Source organism: Ostrinia nubilalis, chromosome 5 (assembly GCF_963855985.1).
Source record: "Ostrinia nubilalis chromosome 5, ilOstNubi1.1, whole genome shotgun sequence".
In the NCBI taxonomy this organism is placed as follows: Eukaryota; Metazoa; Arthropoda; class Insecta; order Lepidoptera; family Crambidae; genus Ostrinia; species Ostrinia nubilalis.
Window position 1 is genome coordinate 8,143,554 of NC_087092.1, and position 25,147 is coordinate 8,168,700.

At 38.7% G+C, this 25,147-nt stretch overlaps 1 protein-coding gene across 1 annotated transcript; it reads right to left on the reverse strand.

The window, feature by feature from the left end:
* Positions 1–177: 177 nt before the first annotated feature.
* On the reverse strand, positions 178–25,067 carry LOC135071801 (atrial natriuretic peptide-converting enzyme). Its single transcript, XM_063965631.1, has 12 exons — positions 24,824–25,067; positions 13,399–13,588; positions 11,963–12,164; positions 9,016–9,169; positions 8,517–8,774; positions 8,036–8,219; positions 6,559–6,768; positions 5,852–6,047; positions 5,120–5,277; positions 2,004–2,182; positions 1,267–1,629; positions 178–1,178 (listed from the first exon to the last, which is right to left on the reverse strand). The coding sequence occupies exons 1-12, from the start codon at positions 24,887–24,889 to the stop codon at positions 993–995; spliced, it is 2,346 nt and encodes a 781-aa protein (XP_063821701.1). The 5' UTR covers positions 24,890–25,067; the 3' UTR covers positions 178–992.
* Positions 25,068–25,147: the final 80 nt, after the last annotated feature.

Consider the following 25,147-nt stretch of genomic DNA (forward strand, 5'->3'; position numbering starts at 1 on the left):
GGGAACATTTTACAAAATTAAAGCAAAAAAGTACAAATAATTTAACACAAAAGTGTTAATTCTTGAATATTTTTAGAAGTATCTTAGCTAAAACTGGGCATCAAGGTGTAACTCACTAGCTCACTACTCTAGGATCAGTTTGGTAAGCTTGGCATTGCAAGCTCAATAAAAATCCACATCATTTAGGTACAAACATTTATCTGGCAATTAATTTTGGTAAATTTTCTTATATTTATATTTACAAATTTCTTTTTCATAGAAATGAAAATTAACAGATACCTACCTACTTGTTTAGTTTCGAACACATTTGCAACTTATTCATCTAATTAGAATCCAAGTGGATATTTTCTCCAGTGACACAATTTTGAAATAAATTATCTTATCCTACAATAAAAATCATAGTAATTTACATTAGTTTAGTAATTAACAAGGCATAAACTTTACAGTTAAACATGTAAACATAACATCATATTAATTAAATATACAGGGTGATATTTTCAACTGTGTGTTGTTTTATAGGATTTTTTTCTAATGACTGGATTAGATGCCTTGTGAGTTCTTGTGAGGGTAATATTTTTTCATAACTTACTCTGAGACTCCAGTGTTATTTTGGTACTTACTTTACTTCACAGTTTTAGATTTTTGCTACCATAAACAAGAAAAAATAATTCTGTACCAATTTATTTATTGAAGGTATACCTACCTATTTCAATTCAAGAATGATGATTATTCTTGCCTCTGCTCTTATTGAATTTGTAGATACCTAACATTAATTATAATTTGTCTGCAGATAAATCTCTTGTCACAGAGTTTATAACATTTGTAAAACAATTGTTGCATCATTTCAAGGGTTACCTCTCAACCTCTTCACCACCTGTTTAAGTTTGACAAACTATTTTCTTATCTATACTTGATCATACAAATTTTGTATTATTAAATTAACAATTAAGAATAACAATGCAGTCTTTACAGAAGCTTCAGTTGTTAAAAGGTCACCTTGGATAGTGGGATATAGATTGTTTGATCCAGTCAAGGTGTGAAGCAATGGAGTCATATATTCGAGGCCGGCCAAGCCCTATTTTTGAGCAGGCTATTCGCCACCCGCTTACACCAACTAGAGACCAGTGCTTCGTTTTCTCGTCAAAGCACATCATGGAACTTCCAGCGTATTCTTCTTCCTGCAAAATATGTAACGGTTATTATTAGAATAATGGATAGTAAGTAATATTGGTTGATAATTTTGCAATTAGATGCTGTTCAACTTACATCGCAATCATCACTGTCGTAAAGTCTTTCTGAACAAATTCCGTTGACAGTTGCAATGCTGACGTTCTCGCATTTGTTCATCGGACTAGTGATCACTTGCACTCTCTGGAGCTGGTCTCTATTCCGTGTCCAGCTCAGCGTGTTGCAGATGGCGTGGTCGGCGGAGGTGGTGTTGTCCGGTAGACATACGGGACGTACAAAGTCGGTCATCTCCACGGGTTTCTCAAGGCGCAGTAGGGCCAGCATGCTGCCTTCGACGGGGGAAGGGATCACTTCTGCGACGCGCCGCTCCTGCTGCCACGGTGTTGTGCTCTGTATGCGCACCGTGCCAAGTCTGGCAATCCATTCTACGTTGGGTTGACCCTGACAATATAGAAAAATGTCGAATGAGGCTATAAGTATTCTAAATACGAGAAGCAAGTCTGTGAATCCTAATCTCAAACAGATAGAGATTTAAAAAGTACATTTTAGCACATTATTTTGAATAAGTATTCAATCTCATTCATCTAACCAGGGCCGTCGTTACCCTCCTAGGGGCCCTGGGCACATAAGAATCAAGGGAGGCCCTTCTCATCTGGAAAAAGATCTTTTATGAGAACAGACGGGGGCCTCCTCGATTGCGGGGCTCTGGGCACGTGCCAAACTGCCCAGTGGGAAAGAGGGGCCTGCATCTAACTGTACACTGTTTTTCGATCAGATCAACCTAGGGAGATCGAATTAGATTTCAAGAGAACAACCTGGAAGCAGGAGCCAGTGGTGAGCAGCCACGACGCGTGCACGAGCGCGGCGTCGCACGCGTGCACGTTAGCGCGCAGCAGCGCCGCGTGCCAGGGCCAGTTGCCGGGCTGCGCGGAACGGGGCAGGCCTTCCACGCCGCTGCGCGCGCGCGCCACTCGAGCGCTTGGGATGCCACATTCTGTAAGATGGATATTGATTAAAATCTTGGCAGTTGATAACTGGCAAATAATCTCCATTCATATTTTAACGCAATATGTACCTACTTTGAAAGGTGTTGCGAGTGCGACATTTCCTATCAACTGTTCTAGACTACAGTATTAAGGCTTGGTATTTCTGCTAAAGTAGGTATTTCGCGCTGTCAAAATCTGCGCGCGCAATACTTCGCCGAAGACAGCGCGCCAAAGAGCTCTCGCGGCTACACAGTATAGAAATACGCAGTTGGTTAGGTTAGGTTGACTTCCTTCCGTTCAAGCGTCACACTCACAGCACTTTCTAATACAAATCATATCCAAGTGATACAAATTAAAACAACTTTCAAAATGTTTGGGAATATATTTTAGAATCGAATAAATATAGAATATAACTGCCAAAGTAAACACGGTTCAGAGAGGCGTGGCGTCACCCGACCTTCCGGAAGTTCCGCGCCGGCTAAAATAATTTCAAGATTACGTCACCCGACCTATCGGTAGATCCTCGGGAGCTTGAGCGATTGGAAAAACATTTTATGATCAGCTACTCGTAGTATATGATACTAGGACTTTATTGAACTAGAATAGCCGCTCAACACAAATAAAAAATAATAATACTCGTAGTAGCGATTATTTAGAGCTTGGATAATAAATTATAATTGTTGCAATTCACAAAGCTTTGCATGTGGTTAATTACATTAATCAGTACAGGCATCAATTTTGTTCAGTCTTTTTGTTTATTAATAAATAAAAATATCATACTAAAATTGCATACATATTTGTTTGTATTGGTCTGGGTGTTTTCTTTCCATAATTTATGTATAACGTATGTACGTGGCTCTGTACCGAAAATCACTATGAGCAATAAGCATCAAACACGGTTACCTGGAGTGCATTACCGCAGCAAAAAGCTTGCCATCTTAAATGAACGGTATAATATCGAGGTTTCGTCAGTACAGTTGCGAACAAAGGTGTTTGTGTAGTGTAGTTGAGTTGAGAGGTCAGATTATTGAAATAATAAAACGAACATTTTATTTTTTAAATACTTTTTAAAAATAATTTACATTACAGATAACAATGAGAGGATGACATTGCAAGGTGGTGCCAGTCCAGTCTTAAATCCGTTGATATATGCTGCATCTGCCATGTTTTTGGCTAAAAGATTCTTCTATCTTGCAGTTTAGACTTTTATTACAGACCTCAGACAGTATTTTTGGAAAACTTTTACGCATGGTGGAGGAAGGGACGCTCTAGACACTCAAGTCTACAAGGAGTCACATCAACTCCAGTTTTAAATCCGTTGACATCTGCTGCATCTGCCATCTTTTTGGTTAGAAGATTCTTCCATCTTGCAGCGTAGACCTTTAGCTACAGACCTTAGACAGTATTTTTGTGAAAATTCTTACGCATGGTGGAGGAAGGGACGCTCTAGACACTCAAGTCTACAAGGAGTCACATGAACTCCAGTTTTAAATCCGTTGACATCTGCTGCATCTGCCATCTTTTTGGCTAGAAGATTCTTCTATCTTGCAGCTTAGACCTTTAGCTACAGACCTTAGACAGTATTTTTGTGAAAATTCTTACGCATGGTGGAGGAAGGAACGCTCTAGAGACTCAAGTCTACAAGGAGTCATATGAACTCCAGTTTTAAATCCGTTGACATCTGCTGCATCTGCCATCTTTTTGGCTAGAAGATTCTTCTATCTTACAGCTTAGACCTTTAGCTACAGACCTTAGACAGTATTTTTTATTATTTATTTGTGTCAGTGTAAGACGATTGTATGTAGGTACTATTAAAATGTAATTTTAACTCATTGGTTTTGTCTCATATTTGAGGAATGTACTATGTATCATGAGTAGAGTCTTCGTTTAAAAGGATGCGAACGATTTAAATTTCAATAGGTACAAAAAATTGATAATTTTTAACTATCAAAAATTTAAGCTTTCTCCAGTAACACTGATATTATTATACTGTGACTCATCAAAGTCATCATTGTCAAAAATATTGACAAATCGCGAACTGTCACGGCCAAAAAACTGACACGCGTCCGTCCTCCGTAAGCGCCACCGCGCGACTGATTGAGATTGTCCAAGCCGTCATGGACGATTTTTTCCACATTTTTTAACATAGTAACTAAATAAGACGCAATATAAAAATTTCATCCGTTAAAAGCCCTCAAGTTATTTCTGAACTTTAGTTTAGTAAAAGATTTAGAATCTCAAATCGCTTATTTTAAAAATAAAACCATAAATAGAAAACGAATAGAGGTAACTTTGGGAATTTATTCTATCGAGTCAACTTCATCAAATCGTGTTTCCATCCGTTAATAGCCCTAGAAAATATCCTCAACTATGCCCAATAAAAATCTTAGCCTTTAATTTTACTGTTTAGTACCTCAAAAATGAAAAATGAAAACCTCATTTTCGCCATTTTCTCTGCTACCCGGCCTTAAGGCGGTTACCACACTGCGCCGCGCTCCGCCGCGGAGCGCGGGGCGACAGATTTAATAATTGTATGCAAGTACCTCAGTTTGTATAGAAAACACGCACGGCACTTTACACTGACAACGCGTCCGCGCGCGTGATTCTTTATATGAAAATCAGGCGCTCCGCGGCGGAGCGCAGCGCAGTGTGATAACCGCCTAATTGTATTACTGCTGTAAATGTACGGTGTACATATTGTATTACACTCAAATCATTCCGTCAGCAATTCCGCCGTTTGTACGTTCTAATTCCGTTCAATAAATCAGTGCTTTCATCGCATTCATAGCAATCACACGTCATTCTTAGCATTAGCATAACATTGTAATTTACGACATATAGCAATAAACTCTTAACTATCTCAATCTCCAGTATTTCATTTAGCATTCTTTAGATGTACTTCTCTCACGGTACAGTAAATGTTGAAAAAGAACAGTTTTCCTCACCCAACTGATCGCAGATAACTTTGATGACTTTACGCTGGGGACATTCGCTCTTCAGGAACGATATTTCTGGCGCGAAAGGATCTACCACTTCCACGTATTCTGGATGCTCACTCTTCAATTCTTCGGCATCAGATACCACCTCCACATTCAATGCAGCGCTGAAATTAAAAATATTAATCAACATTAATTGTGCATTAATCGTCAATGAACAATGTGTCGAACAAAAGACATAAACGAGTTAGACGTTTGCTACGAAAATGTTAAGATTTTAATTAACTTGTCTAGTTTTTTTATCTTAACGAGGAAGTTCTTGGCCTGTATCTCACCTGATGGTCAGTGATGATCAGGCCGAAGGTGGAATTCAGCTTCATCTGGAATCCTCAACCTTGGGGGAACTGGCTATCTTACCTCTAACTGTCGGAACACAACAATGCTTTTAACATTGTTGTTATGGCGACAGACTTAGGTAAGATGGTGGTAGCTCGCCAGGCGGACTGAGAACAAGCCCTACCACCAACTAAGGCGAACAGAAAAATCTGTCCCCACTGATCGATCCCGGGACCTGCGTCTGAAGCAGGTGGTCTTACCACTAGACCATAGAGGCGGTTAATAGTTAATAATGTAATGTAAGTTTAATTAAATTAATTCCTTTTGAGCAGGTATTGTCCCAAGTCACCTATAATTATGTACTCTCTTATTAATTTTTGTGATTAAAAGGGGTTAGATGCTTACCTAAAACTCATAGCCCTGCAGAGAGAAGTGGCGACGCTCTTGAGCGCGCGCTTGTCGGCTTCGTAAGGCGCGGCGCAGATCTTACCATCGCGGCCGCGCTCCGACCACACCGCGTAACCGCCACGCCCTCGCACCGCGCCCAGAGTCGCCTCGCCGCGCTCGCGCCGCCATGCTGCCAGCGATCGCGTGATCCATACTGTGGATAGAGATTTAGTAAAGTTTCTAGGTAAGCACTGAAGACCAAGTCTTGAAAAAAGGGCGGGGAGAGATTAGACTACCAGTTTTCTGTGGTAATGAGCTCACCTCTTCCTCTCCTGAAGAGCCATAATCTACAGTTTCTTTTCTTTGAGAAAATTAACTTCTCTAATTTCTCGATCTGCTATCTGATCAGGATACTAGGGTACAGGCATTGCGATTACAGTACGCTAGGAAGCTAGATTATCGCGTCGTTAGTGTGTTGCTGTTGCTGACAGTTACACACACGCGCAGTTTATCAAGATAATTTTCATTTCCAATTCTTGTTTCACTGGTTGGATTATAGATCCCGGCTATATGTAGAGTTGCAGCGGTGGGAATAGTACCATAACTCTCGTTTTCACTGCTAAAAGTTCTGGTGTATCCTAGATCAACAGCTAGAATGCCAGCTACCATTAAACGGTTATTACCATAGTGTGGTTATTAGGCAAAAATAACGTGTGGTCACTCACAGCAGCCGACTTCATCGCTGCCATCAGGGCAGTCTGGTGTTCCATCGCAGTGCAAGTGCGAGGGCAGGCAGTGCGGGTGCAGTGCGCAGCGCAGCCCGCCGCCGGCGCCGCAGTGCGCACAGCCGCGCTCGTCCGCTGCGTCCGCGCAGTCCGGGATGCCGTCGCACGCGCGCCGGGATAGCGCCAGCCGGTTCAGACCTCCCAGGCAATCTGAGAAACGTACGTAAAAGCGAAGTAGTTATTATTCTGTGGTAAAAGTACTTTTTACACAGTTGATTCAGTGATAGTCTCGATTTAGTTCACATAAATAAAAACAAAAAAAGTCGAGAGACGATGTTATTTAAAACTCTAAATTCTATTACTGGGTAACAATCAACTTACTCTACACAAAATTGGACTGAATAGCCCACTGAGTAGACTGAGTGGTCTATTCAAACTGAGTAAGTAAGTAATGTTCTTCTTGACGAATTCAATTAGGCGATTACACGTCATGTCTTAAATAAGTTATTTGTGTAAGAGACTCGTTTTAATTATCTTATTACGAAAGAGCTAAAGTGCAAAGCAGTGTCATAAATACGTAACAAAAAACATAATTTAGGGTAACATCCACTTTTACTTTTCAAAACACCATTCATTTTCATATATTATTTGCACTTGAGTATCTCCTTATGTCTTAAGCATTTACTAAGAGAATGTAATATTATGTTCTTGAATTCTTTAAAATGTTACATTTCTTTGGAATTTGTATCTACCAAACCAATTTATTTCATAAATTCTTCACGAAAAATTTCAGGCACGCATAAATTTAGTCAAGCCGTTCAAGGCCTTTCCACGCTTCTTTACTTTAATCGGTTCTGTGACTTAACTACGATGGATTCGTTAAGCTTAGTAAATGGAAACAATATAAAAACCTACGTAGTTAGGTACAATACATTCTTACGCTTCAAAGCGTGCGATTTTGTGCTGCTTTAGTAAAATAAATCACACTTACAACTAAATAGGCACTGACTTTTGTTATATCTAAAAATAAGTTACTGCGTCAATACCGTAAAATTAGTATTTGTTGTGGATATGGTTAGTTATCAGGTTTACCCTTATAGGTACTCAAAACATCAGCGCTACATACATGTAGAACTGTTAGGCCCAGAACAGACGGTGAAACGCAACTGCAACGAAACTGAAACTTTCTGATGATTCTGATGAATGAAACTGAAACTGAAAGTGAAAGTTTCAAACTAGTCGCGTCATGTGTGGTCTCTCAACGGACACTATGTCAGAAACTTAAATGCAACTCAAAAGTAACTAGCAGTTGCAGTTTCATTGCAGTTGCGTTTCACCGTCTGTTCTGGGCCTTAGATCTATTGAGGCTTCTTATTTAAAACCACAGTCACACACTGTAACACTTAGCACAACATTTTTTTCAAAACAGATTCTATTGATCTGATATCACGATGATAGACCGAAGTATTGTAGTTACCTGGTTCTGGCATGCAAGACCCGGGCCCGAAGTAGTCGGGGAAGTGCGAGCAGTCGAAATAGGCCCGCAACCGCTCGGGGAGTCGCGCGCCGCAGCCCGCGTGGAAAGCGCGGCAGTACGAGCGGCAGGGTCTCACCAGCCGGCCTAGGTCGCAACGCGGCTGCAGAATTTGGCATACGAAGTCCTGGAGATAGATAGGTAGAAGGTAAACAATCAATAGGCTATTTTATCGTTAGGTAACGAATTCTAATGAGATAATGTTATGCCTTTGATCTTGGTACAAATGGATATAGGGTTTCGAACAAAATGAACTCTACATTTCCTCCATAAATGAATTGCGGAATTCCAGCTAGTAGGATTTTTACCTCTTTCTTTCCTATAATTCGATGGGTATCCTATGTTCAGCATATTATCTGTGGTTCAGCTTTAAGTATAAAAACATAAATGTTTTTAGTTTCTGTAAAATAAACTGAAACTTTACCTGAGCAAGATGAGAACATTCAGCATCGAAAAGCTCCCTGAACGCGACGAGGTCCCTCAAAATGGCGTCTTTGGACGTGTGTCCCACGAGGTTGGGGTAAGTGGTCGTGTTGTATGGCAAGTGGGAACATATCGACAGCGTCTTCGGGTAGCACTTGCTGATTTCTTCCACCTCAGTCGTCATGGCTTCTGTCGTCGGTTCATCATCGAGCGTTGTCTCGGTGTTTTCCAATTCAAGGGAAGATATTACAGAATTTTCCTGAAGAATGAATATGATGTCGGCGTTATTTTTCCCAGCAGGTACTTAATGTGAAATAGAATGTAAAGCTACTGAAAGAGAGATAATGTGACGTTAATTAGGTACTTGAATAGATACGATCAACAGTTGCCGATTTTCGCTGATTATGTTCTATAGGTCGCTCAACCTTCCATATCTAATAGATTCTATATGCCTTGCGCTTGCTAATTTGTTCTATTAGACACAATTAATAATGGCCAACCTCAATATGCAGCGTCTCCGGCAGCGAGACGAGCTGCAGGTGCGTGGGCGCCGCCAGCTCGCGCGACAGCACCGCGGCCACCTCGCCCGTCGTCACCGCCGTGAAGATCGGCTCGAACGACACCTCGAAGTGGACACGTTCGCCTTCCTCCACGCTAAAATCAGTATGTATGACATTTTATTTATTAAAAAATCGCCGAGTGCATCAACTGCATAATTAAGACCTTGTTCTTATCGGAAAATCTAGAAAATCTTGTGAAATGCAAACAGTCCGCTTAACTTTTATATTACTTAACAAATATTTAGTTGTTTTGAATCTTTCAATCAAAGTTTCTAGGTATGTAAGTATACCTACTCACTAAGCTCCATCGATTACCGGCATGTATAAAAAGTTGCGGCTTTTTGCAGCTATCTATGATATTATGTATTGTAAGTTAATAATGATAATATTGTTAAATCTATCCATTTAAATTAATATCACTTTGTATCGTAATTGACAACCGCAAAAACCAAGGCTCCTACGCAACTATACAGATTCCAAAGCTAGATAAAACATTTGATTGACGTTTAATGAACGATTAATGCCCCATTGATTGTTAAATTAAAACTCGGCCCACATCCTATAGGCCTCGCGAAAGCGTGATCTTTTGTGTTTGGCGTTTGAATTAGTTAAGTATGACAAATTGACAATGTACCTAATGGGAGATGCTAGCAGATCATAGTAAGTACTGCTCATGCGGCAGATGCTATTCTTGGGCTACTTCTTGCCGATCAACTTTTGAAGCATTGTTGGAAAGGTTGTCTTAAAAGCGAGGAAGAAAGTGTAGGTACGGGGACATCTAATACGTCTCTACACGTTACACTTGAAAAGAGATTGTAGGTATCTTAATTAAATTGGAGTACCTACTCATCGCGTCTTATTCGAAACTTGCATTTAAAAACTTGTTTGTCCCTATCCAGTAACTAAAACGGCTAATCCAAGAAATCCGTTTACTTACTTATTAACTACGTTAATCACTTGTGATGTTGCGAAAGCAGAATTTTTTAATTCTAGGCAATAGACCACTCTGAAGTTGGTAGGTAAGCTTGGAAACTTGCCTTTTTACTGAATGCCAACTTTTCCAAGTGCCTTAAACATACAAGGAAAAGGAACTTATATGGATATAGAGAGGAGTGCCGAATGGCCTCTGGTCATAATTTGTACAACGTATTCGTACATAAACTAATTCCTTTTGAGTTCAAGTGCAGGTTTTACATCCTGTAACGTGTATATTGAATGTATCGAGTGCGTGTTTGGCATTCAGTTCAGAAGAGGGCCCTGAGCATCGACTGTCGGGATCGTTTAGTACTTTATGGCAATGTGGTTCAGTGCAACAACGCACTCCGCATAGAAAGTGCAAGGATTTTAAACAAAACACGTATCGAACTTTCTATATCAGTAGGTACATTATATTCCACTGTATCACCCGTGCATATTGTATGTAGTTTTTCATGTTAGTGAACAACATTTAATGAATATAAATTAGGTATGTATAATTTCAGTCACTTTCTGATTTCTATGATTTTACGGTGCCTGAGTTTTGATAGAAGTTATATTTTGCAAGATTTGTTTTAGATCGAAATACCTGATACGGTTTAATTTATCACCTTATGTTAAAATATGCAGTAGTTAATTTGAAGTAGGTAGGTAAATAGTTTAAAGCTAGTATTCGCTACATAGCGAATGGTCAAACAAAATCAATTTCGTGATGAAGTTGTGAGTGTGACAAAGTAGCATGAAATTGATTAGACTTCTGTTAAAGTCCTTTTATTGTTTTACACTATTAAAACGATTTGAACTTTCTCTAAGCCGCTAAACACCATGTAGTTAAATTAAAATATAGCTTTAACCCTTAATCTTTATTAACAGTAGGTATAATTTTCATAGATTTCCTTCGGCGTGTTTTACTATTCTAAGTAACTATGTAATACAATATTGCAGCTTTTCTCACAATGCGCATTCTACCCTGACTAAGAAGGTCTGGTCTGTCTATAGGTAAATGTATACCTTCCGTGAAAGTTCGCTTTCTCCATAAAGAACCGATAAGGCACTGTCGCCTTTGTTCTAGTCCCACTTAGGGCCATGAAACCTTTACCTTGATTTCATATCGCACTACTTAAACGCGTGATCTAACAATTCATTGGAAATCAAATGCTAATTCTATCATGGATGTAGATTAAGTGATCTCGTTTCGTTCGTGACCAGACACAACAAACTCTGGTGACCATGAAAAAGCGTAACTTATGTGCCTTTGAACTTCAAATACTAAGATGAAAAAGTTTATGAGATACAAAAACTAGTTTTCGTATTGCGGAACTACTCAAGTAGTAAGTTCATAACAACTATAAAACATTGTTTTAGACCAAGTACCTAGATATAGACACGCACAACAAAAATAAATTGTGGCTCGCGATCAATTTTATGCTAAAACAAGCATCGTAACAAACAATTTAGAGATTCGAAATAAGAGCAGTTTTACGTAAGTCTCAATGAGGTAACTAGCCGTACCAACGGCCATTCTTGAATTTAACTTTTAAACCGTCTCAAATGTGCTTAAAATATGAATTGCTTAGAATACCTACAACTAAATTACAGTTTGAAATGTAGGTTATAATATAGTAAAAATAATAGTAAAAGTATAAATACTATTTCGTTGGGTTACGACAGTAAAGTAACACAACAAATTGTTTAAAATGTCTGCTGTAATTTTTTGTGCTTATGCGGATTGTATGAGTTAAGGCAACTTGTTTGTCACGTACAATATGTGATGGTTTCCGTGATTTAAGAGATGTCTCTTAGATCAGCTATTCATCAATTTCACACGCGTGGACGTTTTTGCTTCGTTCGCGTACGTTATCATTTGTTGTGGCTTTGAAGATAATTGAATTGAAGATTGTCATTGACTCACTTATCTAATGCGAGGATCTCGGCGGACACAAAACACGAGCGGAGCTCGGAGTCCTGATATAAATCGACGAGCGCCCTCTGCAGGCGCGCCTCCCTCGTGTCGTTGTGCAGGTCCCTGCCCTCGGGGCGCTCCCCCCACGAGCCAACCACGAACGAGCCCCGGAATGTCTGCCGGTTTAGCGGGTCACCGAACAGGTACATGTCTGGAAGAAAAACAATTTGTCAAGCTTGATGTAACACGTTTTTTAAGGAAATACGAGTAGATGTCATGAAAAGATGTTAATCTATGTTGCATTATTGAAGTTGAACTTTTTAGGTCGATAAGTACCTACTTAGTTAAAGTCACTACTATTAAGTTGCAATATTTATCTTTAACAATAATATTGAACATGCATTTACTAACTTGTATGGAAAAAAAGTTAATAAGTTTACAACTTTTTTTAATCATTATTGAACTAGAGAGTGTTTGTTGTCCTCCATTTTTCAGTCGCGTTGATTGATACTAATTACCTATTTTGTTGTTACCAAATGTTTAAGCTATTTAATAATAAGATCATAATAGAAACGATACGATCTAAAATTACAAACTAAGTAGGTAGTGGTATTTATCAGCGCACTTGTCGCTCGGATCGCGCAAGGCCGCTGCCGTCACCCGCAGGCCTTAGCGACTCTACAGTCCTATCTCCGCGAAACTGAGTTGTTATTGGATTCTATCCGTCTCACTCGCCTAGGAATGCTGGCATTATAGGTGAGAGAGATGCATAGCGGTGTATATTGAAGTCGGTTTTCAGAGTAAGCTCCCTGGCCTGACCACTTCGCCTGCCCACGTCCTCTCGCCGTGTGTGCAGACTCTATTGACCCCTCTCACCTGTCTGCCTCGGTGTTTACCAACAAAGGTATGCGTTGGCAGTACTGCATTTGATGAGCTTGTGCACTTTATTAATTCATTATGGAAGGACAAAATACTCGTAGTAGTTCAAAATATACTAAAGCATTATCTTGTATCCCTAAAACTTAAATAACCTTTCAATTTACAATACAATTTTTCTTGAGATATCAAAAGGAAAACGCCGTATCATATTTTATTACTTACTTAAGTTCTTGTAAATACCTACGCAGTTATCGAATTCCACCGTATCAAATTCGTTCTTCGCTATGCTTGTCAGTAGAATAGAAAATCAATAGTCTCGGTCAGCAGCCCGGTTTTAAAATTAATTAATGTCTGATTTAGTATTAATTATTACGAGCGGAGCCACGAGCCGAAAGACGTAGTGTGGGCAGGGCTCCCACTAGGTGGACCGACGATCTGGTGAAGGTTGCGGGAGGTGCCTGGATGCGAGTGGCGCAGGACCGATTTTTGTGGAAAACCTTGGGGGAGGCCTTTGTCCAGCAGTGGACGTCTTTCGGCTGAAACGAACGAACGATAGGTACACATACGTCCTAAGTAGACCGCGACGGCTGCCAGCAAGAGTAGCACCAGCAGCGACGCCAGCGCGGCGCAGCATCCGCGGCAGGGCCGGCTGAGCTTGCGCCTCGTGAACCGTATGTCGCTGCTCACCGACATCGTCGACTCCGGCGGCCGGTGGCGCGCGCATCGCCTTCCGCTGTGCGACCATCCGTATCCGAGCTAAAAGAAAACGGGATCATTACTCAATTTACTCATCACTTTCAAGAACAACATGAAACAAGAAAAAAATTCTCTCACGTTTTTGCTGCTTCGTCTGAGCTATGAAAATGTCCATAAAAATGCACAATAACTCAATAAACAGGTGAGAGCTACAGCTGATATGGGGTCTTTTTAGTTGAATTAGGTATCTGTACTGTTAATCTATTAAATTACGATGCCGATACTAGGAGTTTTCGAACAAAATGATTGCATAGGAAAAAATAGTTATCTACCTATACCTATATTTCGTTGTGGTCAAAGAAATGATGAAGATTGAATGACACGCTTCATCTCCTTTTGTGATGCTCACAATACAATCAGCTTCGAATAAGTACTACGCAAGTGTTTCTTTGAGAAGTTACATCACGCTTTACATGTCAAAGCACATTTGAACAGAAGTGCTCTTGTTTCACAGCGAGCTCATTGGCTGTTGAGAAATTAGGTGATCTCATATCTTCGATGCATCTTTTCAGCGTTACAAAATTAGGCATTGTATATTAACACTGAATAAATGAAAGCAACCATTAAAAGCGACCGTGGGTAAGTAGTAGGCACTGACTGAACTTTGTCGACTTGAAATGTGTGCAGTGTTCATTTGCATGATACATTTTTCAAAAGTTATCGAAAGTATTCGAAAATATCTAATAATTTACTAAGTACACTAAAAAGCTTAGTGATACATATGGCGTGGTACTAATCCCACTAAAACTGCAATTTTGTGCAAAAATGGCACCGGTGACGGTGAACATCGTCTGTGTGACGCCCTTTAGACCCAAATCTTCACTGAAGCCAGACAGAAATGTGCTTCCTAGTCATTACCGACTTTAATCTACCACGTTCCGGGTGTTTACGACACCTGCCTCTGTCCACATAAGCAACAGCTTGACCGTTATTTAACAGACAGTTTTTAGCGAAGAAAGATAAGTAACAATGTATACGATGTCTGAAAAGTGATTATTGTAGCTAAAAAAGATTGTTGACATCCTTGAATGTAGGCACTCACTTCTGGAAATAAACTTATTTTGTACATATGTATGTGCAAAGGTCGGAGGATACTTCTAAAGTTCCATAACCTTTAATAGAATGTAAAAAAATCTGTGAAATTAACTTTTTGAAAAGCTCCAAACATTGTAGAGCTTTACAACAAATAATGGATGAATACTAGTAGTGTTTGTGAATAGCTTGTGTTGCCTCAGCTGTAAAATTAATAAAACACATTGTTTGGTTTTCTTCTGAAAATGGAGCTTAAATCGGTCATCCTTCCTAAGAAACTACTCGTAGTAGGTATTCCTGCTAACTAATAGACGTGTCAATCCGTACTATTGATTAGTTACGAGCTTTACGGTCAATTAAGTATTTCTTTAATTAAATAAATCGAATGGCGAATTTTAAAAACTTTTAATTCCAGTCGCGTGTTTTAGTAAAAAAAAACTATTTGGAATAAATTCAGTTGCGCTGTCCTAGACCAGGTAATTGACCTGAAGTAGCGAATTGTTACAATTTCGCAGAGCTCTGTGATCATGATAGTTTCGTTGCCGTGTTGAAACAGTTTCTGTAGATCGAAACACTATGCTGGTGTTTAATATCAAATGGCAAGAAATCAGATATTTGTTGCGTCAACAAGTGCGCTGGACTGTACAATATGGATTTAATTCGAAATTACTCCGATTTAATTGAATGTCAGATCGGATAGAGAAAATGTATCCATTAAATTGGTGGGAAAGTAGTTATTACTATTTAATTGCTATTGATGCCAAGATACCTACCAAGCTTACCTTACCTTCATGTCAAAAACTAAACAATTAATCTGAGCATGCACCTAACTACTATGTGTGTGTAGCTCTATTTAGGAGACCTATTATGAGAACTAACAAAGAATTTTCCATGAAGCTTTACGCTAAATAGCTATACGAGTAGTACCTACGCTTTAATGTTTTGTATATAACGAAGATGTTCTGCACACCGCTCGCCCACATTGCAACACATATCATGGCTTTTGCTTTTATATTTTATTGATGCATACAAAGCTTGCCGTATTGCGAAAGTTACAACGTGTGCGTTTGTTTACAAAGCTCCATTAGACGCTCAAGTCGGGTTTCAAAACATATTTCTAACAGCGCAAATTATCGTGAAATTTAACTACGAAGTTATGTACCACAACAAGGCCCAAGCCCAAACGCAAAAGCGTGACACGACTGACATACAAATGGCATTTGAGCGCAAACGAGGGAACAAAGAGAATTCAATATTTGGTAACTAGGTATAAGGTAGACCAACAATTTGGCAGGTAAGAAACCTTTAGCGAATGATTTACTGGTTAAATGCATAGTTTGGATGAAATCATATTATCAAAGACGTTCCAGACTTTCAGGACTTTACGATGGTTGTATGGTGGTGGTGTATTGGTGTAGCTATGGCCACAGAATAATAATAAGTACTTATAAATTGGAGCTTCTATTTATCAAATTGTTTGTAGTAATTTTCATAAAATTACTGCCTTTTACACGTAATTTGTTAACCGTCCTAAGAAAAGACTTCAACGAACTACAAGCATTGAGTATTTAAACAAAATTACAAAAATGCGCCTATGTAATAAAGGTACCAATAACTTGAAATAAGTGAAGGTTTTAGAAGAAGGTCGTGAGTTATTTAACGGTGATCGTGACGACCGTAGCGAAGTGTAATAGACATCTCATTAAATCCGTATTTCTGATACGTAGAGGTAATGTCACGAAAAGCCTTTTGGTGACATTTTTTGCGGGAATGACGCAGAGTGGGTGCGTGCATCGTGCACTTGCCGCGACCTACATCCCGCCTCACGTTTTTGCTCGCTCGCGGTAACAAAGCGCGCTGTGCGCACGCCGCTGCCTTTTCGCTGGTTTCTATTAAGATCTCTAACTTCAACAATGCGAACGCCCTCACTTTCATTCTGAACGCGCTCATTTCAAATAATAGGTCTTGCTACACCCGCTAATTTTATGTAAACATTGCCTCCGGGGACAGATGACGTCGGTCACGACGCCGCATTTCTCAAATGCTAATATTTAACGGGAAGCAATAAAGTGCCGTTGTTGTGTTGGTTTGCTAAAATTCTAGTATTCTCTGAATAAATAATTCGAATGAATAAATGGGGAGATAGACTAAACAGGTATTTTAATAATCCAAGTTGTTTTTGTCTTCTTCCTTGTCCTGTTTGGCGTTATTATGCCCTATTGAGGTGATGTAATAATAAACCTGTACTGTAATTTTTGCATTGTAAGCTACATCTTCATTTCGATCTTGGCCCCAGGGGGTTAAAAAGTATGGTTACACACCTACTTTTCCTTGTTTACGACAAGTATTTACTCTACATTAACTACAAAGTACCTAGGAATTTAATTCTACATTAAGAAGTGAAGTTCTTACTAAAGATGATATTATGGTCAAATGGTCATCATGGAATATTTGATAAAGGTCTATGATTGAAAATATTATGTAGTCTCAAATCCCGTTTAGAGTTAATGTAATATTTTTCCAATGAAAGTTGAGCGAGAGATGTGAATCACGTTCAGCAGATTTCTGCTCTGGATCACTGGGCAAGTTTATTAAGTATAACGGAGGTTTCCAACTGAACTTATTACATTATTTTTGTCATTTGATTTTCTGCGGCGAGACGAGTGACCGTAACTAGATCCCGCAAATGCGGTTTACGGTCTTGACTCTTTTGAAACTGTATACGGCATAATATACGTCATCTCATTACCACTGCGTCTATTCAAAACTCACCTAGTTCTCACAAATACTAGAGAACTTACTTATGCCACTTTTAATTTCAGTTTGTTTCGTAAATTTTGATTTTTCAGACTAAAAGCAAAAGCAAACTCAAATTGATACAAAAGAAGCACTTCGTGATCTACCAGTTTCGAAGGCCGTGAACTTTTCAATAATATTTGTTCACCTTGTCACAAGTGTTTTGAAATGCAAATTAGGTACTTGCATTTAAATTTAATAAGTATTTTATTAGCATGCTTATGTAACTGTATAGTAAATGTATGATATCAAAGAATGCAACATTCTGTGATAGGTAGTGCAACAAAACACTCATAGAATATACGAGTACCTTGCTTTAACTTATCGTTTACCAATTAATAACAACAATATATTTTTAGTGAAATTAACTACGAAGCGTACGTGTAACGGTTTTATCTATTGACTTAGTTTTTTTGCTACGTTTGTAACAAGCTGAATTATGTAATTTAATTAATGTCCCTTAAAAATTACATTATTATGAGACGTTAACCTACACTGTAAGAAACTACGGAAGTCTTATACTTATTTGTGTTCATAATCGTAATCAAGTGTAGCCATTATAATTTGAATAGTCATAATAACTATTATTATGCCTAATCTTGTTAATTACATTAACAAATCGTATTTATCTGGTATATTATATTTTCAGTGTTACAGAAAATCTTTTGAAAAATATTGTATTCTGACAGAACAATAATCTAGCTTTAATTTAGTAATTATAGTTATTGAATAAAAATACGCTTTTAAATAAAAAAATTGAAATTATTACATAGCTATTCCTAAGGAAGAGCCTCAGATCAGCTATGATCTGAGGGTAGAGCTATTCTACATACTCGTAGGCACTTTATTATTATAAAAGGTGGTGTATTATCCTAATACATTAATAAATCCATCGAATCCTACTCGTTTCCAGAAATATGTACATGTAGTTAATTATAAGAAGTGAATGTACGAACAGAGCCATTTCCCTAAGTTTTTATCGAACTCTATAATTAAGTGCGACTAGCAGTATTGGTAAATAAATCAAAGATTTCTTTATGCCTTGAAATTTTCCCACGTCTAGCTACAGCTGTCTGTCTCACAATCTGTCTTCTTATGGCGTTAATTATGAAATGATCATCACTACAATGATGGATGGGTCCAATGGTTTTTCATTATAAAGATGAAAATGCCTTTTATAAGGTTTGCATAGTACCTACCTAGTAGTTGAAGTTGATAGGTCTTCCTCACAAAACGGAATACCGTTTCCATGCGTTAAAATAATCGATTTCTACCTTGACTAACTTAGCATGACTTTTACGGTAAAACTTTAGAACGGCAACTAATTAAGTATTTATGAACAACTAACGTTGTTTGCATAGCCAAGACTTCAAGTAGAACATGATTGATACAATTACCTACGAGGTTACACGTTCGACGATCTGCAATAGTTCAATCTAATATATTTTTAATTTAAATCTACCCAAGGCCCGTACTTAATTGTGCCCGTAATGTAGAGATGCTCAGAAGTCGACTGTAGTATTGTTAAATTCGAACTTATCAGACTTAGATCTGTTTTAAAATGTGGAGTAGGAAGTTAAGTTGGTACGATTTATAACCGAAAAAAATTAAAAATAAATAAATAAATAAATATCATTAGACATTTTACACTGCGCTTCTAGTCCCAAACTAAGCAAATAATTCATGAAAATAAATAATACCTAATAAAATAAAATATCTTGTATTTAACCACAAGTACTGAACATCATTATAACATAGATAAGAAGCACTAGATGTACAAATTATGAAAGTAAACGGTGAGGAAACGTTCATGTACGAGTAACGTAACTTAAGAGGTAAAAAGTGCCAAACCAACTATTCGCTAGATAATTTATTTGAACACTGTTATTTTATGACTCATCTTTAGAATTTTGTTTTTCATCATGTTTGAGAAAACCTCGAGACAGCTCTGCGAAGACGTCGACCCGGATCACGGGTCACTACGCTGCGCTTGCGCCGTTAATTCTACTGACACACTTCTCTACAGTCGATTCACCGAAATATCTAAATGGTCAATATTTCCATATTCCATACGCACCTCAACCTCATATCAAAACTTCTTCGCATTAATTAAAAATTGTCGATCCTGTATTTTAGATGACTTACTTTTGATGTAGAGTAAATTTTTCGTAAATCTAAATTTAAAGTGTGTGTCCTAACGTAAAGTGATGTCAAGGTGTCGTTCGAGCTTTAACCCTTGGCATGCCTGGTGGGCATAAGTTACACGCTATGCCTGGTGGGTCTGTCAGACCCCGATTTCAAAATAGCTTTTTTTTCTATAAATTTTATTATGTAAGGTGATTTAATGATTCAAGACGCATGCTTAAATAAAAAGAGATAGTAAAAAAAACACTTTAGAAATTAATCAACTTTATTTAAATATTTGAAATTAAACTTTAACTCACATTTTTAAGCAACATTTCGAGACTATAACTTTGTTAACATATAATTAGTATCAAAAGTAATAAGATCTTAATCAGACTTTAATCCAGTGTAAGGCTCTATCATATACTTAATCTAAATAACAAAATAATTAGTCTTCATCACTTTGTAAGGCTTTGGTTTGGTAACACTTTGCGCATTGAAAAATCGAGTGGTCAAGGCAAATGTGACTACTACATGTCTCACGAATGTACTGGGTTTTCCGATCTTTTTTCGCGGGACAGACGTGGCATCTGCGCTTTATTCCAGGAGTTGATTTTTTTAACGGTATTCTTTTACAAAGATCAGTGGAAAGGCGAATACTCGATTTTCTTGATTGCAAATGTGGTGTGTAGTCGCAAGGATGGACAGAGGCACATCCATTTCAGAATCCGAAGAGGTGGAGCCTGCATCATTTTCTTCCTCCTCAGGAACAGCTTCTTCATCCTCTAGAGCAGCGGTTCCCAAACTTATTTGGTCTACTGCCCACTTTGAGAATAAATTATTTTTAGCGCCCTCCATTTTTGTAGTCAAGAGTCGAGCTCAGTCGGTGTCTAAGAGTCCTCCTAGTAGATGACGCCTCCCAAGCCTCTACACAACGTCCCGATTTTTTTTCTGGGTCTCTTACCGCCCCCCTTTAACCCTGCAGCGCCTACAAGGGGGCGTTATCGCCCACTTTGGGAAACACTGCTCTAGAGCAACGTCAAACTCTTCTCCACTTGAATCAAATGCAAGTCTTCCTTATTCAACTCTTGGAATAATAAACTAGTTATATCCTCGTCTGTTAGTTGTTTATTCATGATTAAACTGAAAAAAATTAAATATGATAATGTACAAACTAATATTATTTAACGGATAAATGCCAATATTCATAAGAAGAAAGAAAAATAAATACTTACAAAATAAAGTCACGCCGTATGCCTGGTGGGGTCTGCGGGACCCGCGCGCACTTTATGCACTTCCTTTTACGCTCGTAGCTCGCCGCGGACTGGGGAAGCGGGCGGACTGCATTCCGCGGTTAGTAACGGCCAGCTACTAAAAACGGTGATGCGCAAAATTCAAAATTAAACGAACTACAACGGTTCGCGCGTTGGTATGGGTCTGACAGACCCTACCAGGCATGCCAAGGGTTAAGAAAAATATTGTATTAAAGTAACAGGTGCTAAAAATAGGTCTAGGATGTTCGTAGGTAGCGAGCAGAAGCTTCATTGTAAACACCCACCACTTTTGCGAATACAATAATACTTAACAAAGAGTTGTTGCTTGTTAGTTAATGGTTGAATGAGCCTTCATCAATGAACAAGATGATTACCTACGCATACACCTACCAGAACAATTAAGGAGAATCCTTTATGATTGTATGTAACTTAACATTTTAGATTTATAAATAATACTGATGTATCTACCTATTATAGTTCCTAGTCTAAAAAAGATTCGTAAAACGTCTAATTTGAATATTCCATTGTGAGTTATAGGATAGGTTGATTTTATGATAGTGTGTAAGTTAGGCAATTAAACAGGCAAAATTAAAATAAATATGTTTACAATATGTAGGAATTAAATTAATGTCAAATTGTTTGTTATAATATTTAACTTTATCTTGAGCTTTTTAAGATTTTTTAAGTTTATTTTTATCCGTTGCATGAAAGTAACTTTTGATCTTGACGTAAACAAAACACTGTAGAATTCACAGATTTGGAAACCGTATTTGTAATGTACTTAGTACCTAGTTACCTATACCACTATACTCTCTTTTGCTTCGCTTTTACCACAGTGCAAAACTGAAAAATTACCTTAGTTTTTGCACATGTTTACTATCGTATATAACTGAACGATATAGCATTCTGTTCTGGCTTGTGACTTTTGACCGATGTTAAGATTTTGTAGCATGCAATTGTATTCATTAGTAGCATGCATGTTAGAATACGTGCGATCTACCGGTAGTATTGGTTAGTACCCCAGTTTTCTCGCTTAACACTTCCTGTTCGAAATCGAAACTTGTTTTCTCGTCTCTAAATCGTGCAGCGTGTCGTTATCAATTGGCTACAGCCATGTCTTGCCTTACATACGGTACCTACCGGTAAGTGAGAGGCGGCAATAGGCAAGGACGTACATATGCACCAAAATCGATCTATCAACTTTACAATTTCCTGTTCAATTTTTCAAACAGGACAATAATATAGAGTACCTAAGTACTTTTGAGTGACACATAGGAGCTTTTGCTAATCAAGCTTTAAGAAAATATGTATTTTCATTGTTATTAAACGTATCTAAGAATGTATATCAACTTTTTTACTTACTTTTTTTAAGTTTTTCTTTAAACGCGAAAAGCTTATCAAAATACTTATGCTACGAAAGCGTCACAACACCCATAAATACTGACTTTTTTACGTTTATGTAAGACCATCGGGATTGCATGTTTTACCATACAAAGTGAGAACCCAGGCTCGCAAACAATGGCTCTTTCGATCATAACTGATTAGATAATTATTGGAGACAAAACCAATAGGTATACATGTACTTTTATAATGCCGCGTCATATCTATGATCACAGTTTACGGGCGAAGTTGTATAGAGATGTCGTGACGATGTCTTCTACATATTTAGTTGACATTCAAACGGGAAGATTTTCGAAACGTATAGCAATATGGGCCTCGTTACCTACTAAGCAAGAATGCTTCTTTGAAGATATTTGTATATTATTCTGAGGCGTTTAGAAAATATTTTTATCCTACGCGGAGACATCTTATCCAAAAGTACACTCGCGAGCAAAACTATGGAATCACTTACATGAAGTTGTTTCCACGCGATCTTGTGTACTAACGAATTTGTTAGTAACAAAAAAAGTGGCACCATTTTAAAGATTAAACTTTTACCTTTAAATTGATACCAAATTCATTTCAATCACACCAGTATTTAAAAAGATATCCCGGCTGATGTGAAGAAGTAAGGAAAAAGACATGTATCAACTGTTATATACGTCGCGAGTTGCGGCCTACTTACCCCCTATAAAAGCACGTGTTTTCGGATTTTTGCTTTCACACGTTGATCCGTACACATCTCAGCTTCTTTTGACACTTTACCTGGGATTCTACACCTTCAGAAGCAGCACAAATCCTTGCACTATTGCAAGAAGGGTTCAGCCAGCGGGCTGTCGCACGTCAGCTCCACATAAGCCAGTCCTGGGTTTCGAAAGTTTTAAGACGCTTTCGGGAGACTAGTGGCTTTATCCCGAGACCAAGTTCTGTACAGCGCCGGTGCATATCGCAAAGGGATGACCGTTTTTTCATGTCAACCTCTCTATGAAATCATCATTTGAGTGGTATCGACGTCCAGCAAGAGCTCAGAAATGTTCGTAGGATAGCTGTTAGCGTGTGGACAGATCGTCTAAGATATAAGCAATAGAATTTGACTCCAAAAAGGCCTGCCACAGGCTCGAAACTGACGGCAGGTCACCGACAAGCACGCTTTCAATTAACTCGCACTTATTTTGATGGGTAGGCGAGTAATGGAGGCGAGTTTTGTTCTCCGATGAATGCAGACTGTGTTTGCAGTGCAGCAGTTGAAGAGGTCGGGTCTATAGGCAGCCTGGGGAGCGATTTGTGCAGTGCTGGTTCGTTGAAACAGTAGCTTATGGGGGTGGCTTGCTCGACTTCCCATCGAGATGTGTACGAGCAAATTGAAAGCGTGCTTATCGGTGACCTGCCGTCAGTTTCGAGCCTGTGGCAGGCCTGTTTAGAGTCAAATTCTATTGCTTATATCTTAGACGAACTGTCCACACGCTAACAGCTATCCTACGAACATTTCTGAGCTCTTGCTAGACGTCGATACCAGTCAAATGACGATTTCATAGAGAGTTTGACATGAAAAAACGGTCATCCTTCTGCGATGTGCACTGGCGCTGTTCAGAACTTGGTCTCGGGATAAAGCCACTAGTCTCCCGAAAGCGTCTTAAAACTTTCGAAACCCAGGACTGGCTTATGTGGAGCTGACATGCGACAGCCCGCTGGCTGAGCCCTTCTTGCAATAGTGTAAGGATTTGTGCTGCTTCTGAAGGTGTAGAATCCCAGGTAAAGTGTCAAAAGAAGCTGAGATGTGTATGGATCAACGTGTGAAAGCAAAAATCCGAAAACACGGGCCTTTATAGGGGGTAAATGGGCCGCAACTCGCGACGTATCGAACAGTTGATACATGTCTTTTTCCTTAAAAGATATCGCGGCTGATGTGATTCTTCACATCAGCCGCGATATCTTTTTAAATACTGGTGTGATTTAAATGAATTTGGTATCAATTTAAAGGTAAAGGTTTAATCTTTAAAATGGTGCCACTTTTTTTGTTACTAACAAATTCGTTAGTACACAAGATCGCGTGGAAACAACTTCATGTAAGTGATTCAATAGTTTTGCTCGCGAGTGTACATTTCGTAGTTTAAGAATAACATATTTACTCTATCGATAAAGTCACAGTCCAGTACACAATCAGAAATCCCATAAAAAATGATATTTTGTGAAAGCTCACAAGCAGTATGTGCAGCTTCTATTATCATTTACATCAAGTTTTTATATTCGAATTATATTTTAATTAAGTCATAAATCAGAAAGAGTGTTGCTTCAGCAATTGCAAAAAGATATAAAAAATGTAATTAATTATGCAATCGTAAAATTCTGAGATTAGGACGATTTGAGGAAAATGTTTCATTACGTTGTATTACTAACGAGTACGAGAGCAATAAAAATCTTTTATAACCAGCAATATCTTGACACCATAAAGCACTCGAGAGAAAGTAGCGCTATAAAAATAATTGTCGCGTAAGTTAATGAGAATACCCATTGAGAAAACTTTCGACTGAGATCATAAAACAATAACAATCATGAACCGCATGCGTGCTAGATGCATAATCTTGCATATAAAACGTGAGACAATGATGATAGAAAATATCGCGCTCACCTCCGACTCCCATGTGTCTTTCACGGTTCGCGGCTTGCTCTCCTTCATGTTTCCAGAGAACGTCATTCCGGGGGTGGTTCGGGGTCGTCGCACTCACACTGACCTTCGGCGGGTGCGCCGGGTCCGGGTCATCCACTGTTCACTATCACGTCAACGAGGGCACTTTGTTTAGCACTGTCGCTTTCTGTTATGGCAGCCGGCGTGTGCACATGGCGCGTGCGGTCGCGCTCTGTCCCGGCGCTCACTGGCGGGCGGGCGGTAAGCGGCGCTCTACAGTTAACTTTCTCCCGCGCATAAGCTAAGGCGCCGTCGAAAGTCGCCGCC

Excerpts from the sequence above, each read along its gene's own strand:
- LOC135071801 (XM_063965631.1), bottom strand. The coding sequence starts at position 24,889 with ATGACGTTCTCTGGAAACATGAAGGAGAGCAAGCCGCGAACCGTGAAA. Across the intron at positions 13,589-24,823 it reads AAGACACATGGGAGTCGGAG|CTCGGATACGGATGGTCGCA; the intron begins GTGAGCGCGATA and ends GTTTTCTTTTAG. Across the intron at positions 8,775-9,015 it reads CGGAGACGCTGCATATTGAG|GAAAATTCTGTAATATCTTC; the intron begins GTTGGCCATTAT and ends TTCATTCTTCAG.